General features: G+C 50.1%; 1 protein-coding gene across 1 annotated transcript; it reads right to left on the bottom strand.

The window, feature by feature from the left end:
• Positions 1–2,955, bottom strand: RPLP1 (ribosomal protein lateral stalk subunit P1). The gene is made up of 4 exons (XM_072809409.1): positions 2,729–2,955; positions 2,018–2,092; positions 332–449; positions 1–117 (listed from the first exon to the last, which is right to left on the bottom strand). The coding sequence occupies exons 1-4, from the start codon at positions 2,798–2,800 to the stop codon at positions 38–40; spliced, it is 345 nt and encodes a 114-aa protein (XP_072665510.1). The 5' UTR covers positions 2,801–2,955; the 3' UTR covers positions 1–37.
• Between the last annotated feature and the right edge of the window lie 429 nt (positions 2,956–3,384).

The raw sequence follows: 3,384 nt of genomic DNA, 5'->3' as shown, positions 1-3,384 counted from the left end.
CAGGACTTCAGCTTTTTATTGAGCAGCTTATAAAAGTTTAGTCAAAGAGACCAAAGCCCATGTCATCATCAGACTCCTCAGATTCTTCTTTCTTGGCTTCCACTTTTTTCTCCTCAGCTAAAAAACAAAAACAATAACACACCTTGTCAGTATTTTAAACTCCAACGAGCTCCAGGCCCTTCAATTTACATGGTCAAAAATACCCAAGACTTCCAACTATGTCCCTGGTTTTAGGATTTCTATCGTCTACTCTTTTAGCAAACTAAGTATTACAGACAGGATTGCTCTTAATCTCCACGCTCCTCCCTCCAATACCAAAAAAGTTTTCTACCTGGGGCAGCAGCGGTGGAAGGAGCAGGACCTCCTGCTGGCGCAGCGCCAGCTGCTGGGGCAGGTCCACCAGCTCCTACATTGCAGATGAGGCTCCCAATGTTCACGTTGGCCAGGGCCTGCAACACACGTGCAAACAGATTACACTCAGTTCTGGCCTTTTGTTGTTACAAACCTCCCACCTCTAAAGGGAGGTAACCTTTACCTCCCTTTTGAACTGACAGCAATCAATCCCCAACACTACATTGCCCTTCCTTCTCCTTTGCTGCAATCTGCCAGTGACATTTTGTCTGCTGAGATTTCCTAGGACTTAGGGACACAGAGCTATATTAAAAACTAATCACAAGAAAACCTACTCAAGCTTAAAATCTTAGAGTAACTGAATTCCTTCCTTTTATAGAGGAGAAAAACTGGCCGCAAAATGCTGGCTTCAGTTGTTGGCAAAAAAACTCAAGCTTCCTTAAATACTCAAACCAAGATTCTTTCCAGTTCCACATCTTAAGAGTGAATTCAATTTTTCAGACTGCGAAGTCCAGGGACTTTACTAAAGAGGAGTACCTTTATTGAAAGTACAATGTTTTCAATCATTCAAAGCTCTTTGGAGGACACAACCTGGAGAGACAAAGCTAATTGCCTCTTACCAGAGACTAAATAATATGTAATAGAAAATGATACCAAGTTCCTTGGGTAAGAATCTTGTCTTCATTGATCTTTTGATATATATCCCAACAGTCAATGTTCAAAATAAGGGCCACTACATCCAATTTCCATGAAACCCGGTTCTGAGATCTAAATGTTCATGAGGTTAAAGAGTTTGACAATTTTATAAGGGACAGCTCTGCCCCTGGTTCACACCAATTCATGACCATGTCTCTGTAGGGGCAGTTGGACACTCATCTCTGGGGCCTGTCACTGCTGTTTTTACCATTTCATTGTCGCACAAATTAGCTATGAACTAATGGGAGTCCTAGCTCTCATACAATATTCCTCTTCTTACATATAATACAGGACGCCGATCTCAATGGTTATCCTAATGCGAATGAAAAACGATTTAAAATCTTATTTCCAGGAGAAATCCTTGATTAAAAATTAACTTTGGACATTGAGAAGAATCAGCACTTAAGAATCATAATCTGTGCTTAAGGGCTAATTTAGCCCCCAGTGGGGATGCAAGTTACACTGTACTTTTATTTTTTTCTGATGGATCAATAAAATTGTTATGTATTTAAAAAGAAGAATGGAAGGGCATAGGCAGTATTACCTCCTGGGTGACTCTTTTAAGGAGTCATCCGGTGGGTGTGTAACATTTATGTATACATGTACATATATATGTGTGTGTGTCATGATTTCAGAACAGAAGGAAAAAGAAACCAGACTGCAAACAAGGAAAAGACAGGGGGACGTGTGGGGTAGCTCAGCGGTTTAGCCCCTGCCTTCGGCCCAGGGCGTGGCCCTGGAGACCGGGGCCGAGTCTTGCATTGGGCTCCCTGCATGGAGCCTGCTTCTCCCTCTGCATCTCTCATAAATAAATCTTTAAAAAAAAAAAAAAAAAAGGAAGTTAAAGACAAATTTTAGACTCTAGATATGGAACTATGAGCCGTTCTCGTGTTACAAGTACACCTGACTTTGTAAATCCCTGATCTCCCCAAGTCTGCTTCTCCAAATCACTCTACTGCCATTTCCTTACCTTTGCAAACAAACCCGGCCAGAAAGGCTCAACATTCACACCCGCTGCTTTAATGAGGGCATTGATCTTATCCTCCTAAAAAAATAATTTAAAAAAGTTAAAAAAAAAAAAAAAAAAACCCGCATTCCACGAGCAAGCAAAGCGCAGTTTTCGGAAACGTCTCCAAACCACTACAACTGAAAGTAAATCACTCAAAACGTGTGTCCAGAAACCACGTTTAACCGCACCAAATACTGTGTCTGTATTTCGCGTATGTTTATTTAAAACGAAAAATTTCTCAGGACCCTTAGATCACCGGAGACGCAGCGGCCCCCGCGTGCCGGGCACCTCGCAGGGCGGCAGGTGCAGCAAGCTGACGTGCGCTCCATCCGCATCCCGCAGCCTGGCCCGGGGAGGCCGTCCGGGCAAACGGGTCAGGATGTCTGCCCGCCCGCACGTGGCCCGCCCGCCCCGCCAGCCAGCACGCACGTGGGCACGCACGCACGCGGGCCCGCCCGCACCGCCCGCCGGCACGCACGTGGGCCCACCCGCACCGCCCGCCAGCACGCACAGGGGCCCGCATGCACGTAAGCACGCACGCACGTGGGCCGCCCGCACCGCCGCCGGGACGCCGATGGCCGCGGCTTCGTCCGGAAGGGCCTAGCAGGGCGCCCCGCCAGCGCACGGAAAGCGGCCGGCCGCAGGCCGACGCCCGCCCGGGCCCGCACTCACCGTGACCGTCACCTCGTCGTCGTGCAGGATGAGGGCCGAGTAGATGCAGGCGAGCTCCGAGACGGAGGCCATGGCGAGGGCGCGTGCCGAGCGCGGTGCTAGTCGCCGGCTGAAGTGAGGGCCTCACCCCAACGCGGCCTTAGCTTCCTCGGAAGGACCGAGCACCTTAGCGGCAGCTGAGGAAAGGAGGTCCCGCGCCTGCGCGCAGCGTCTTATACGAATCCCACGGACCAATCGGCGCCCGCTCCTGGCGGAAGAGGCGGGGCGAGAACGCGCCTGCGCACACAGCGCGACACGCTGGTGAGCGGGGTGAAGAGGTTATCAGGCACCTGCGGCTGCGAATTCTCTTGGTTGGGGTAAAACTCGGGGCTCCTGAGACAGTAAAAATACTTTTAGGAAAAAGTGACCTGAGTAAATAGAGTTCATCCCATGTAGTGTATCCGGGGTCACGCTATTTGGACGTTTGATGACGTCACCAGGCTGCGGCCCCCCCCCCACCCCCCCGGCGCCCCGCGGGCTGTGAGCACCTGGAGCTCAGCAGCTGTCTGCGGGGAGGTCTCAGGTGCTTAGGACAACGTCCCAGAGAAAAAGCTGCAGGAGGAAAAGAGAAGCTTGCAGCAGCTGCAGCAGCAGCATCCGAGCGCCTACCGTGCCCC

Source organism: Canis lupus, chromosome 32 (assembly GCF_048164855.1).
Source record: "Canis lupus baileyi chromosome 32, mCanLup2.hap1, whole genome shotgun sequence".
NCBI lineage: Eukaryota > Metazoa > Chordata > Mammalia > Carnivora > Canidae > Canis > Canis lupus.
The sequence above is the reverse complement of the archived record's forward strand: the minus strand, read 5'-3'. Positions and strand labels throughout refer to the sequence as shown.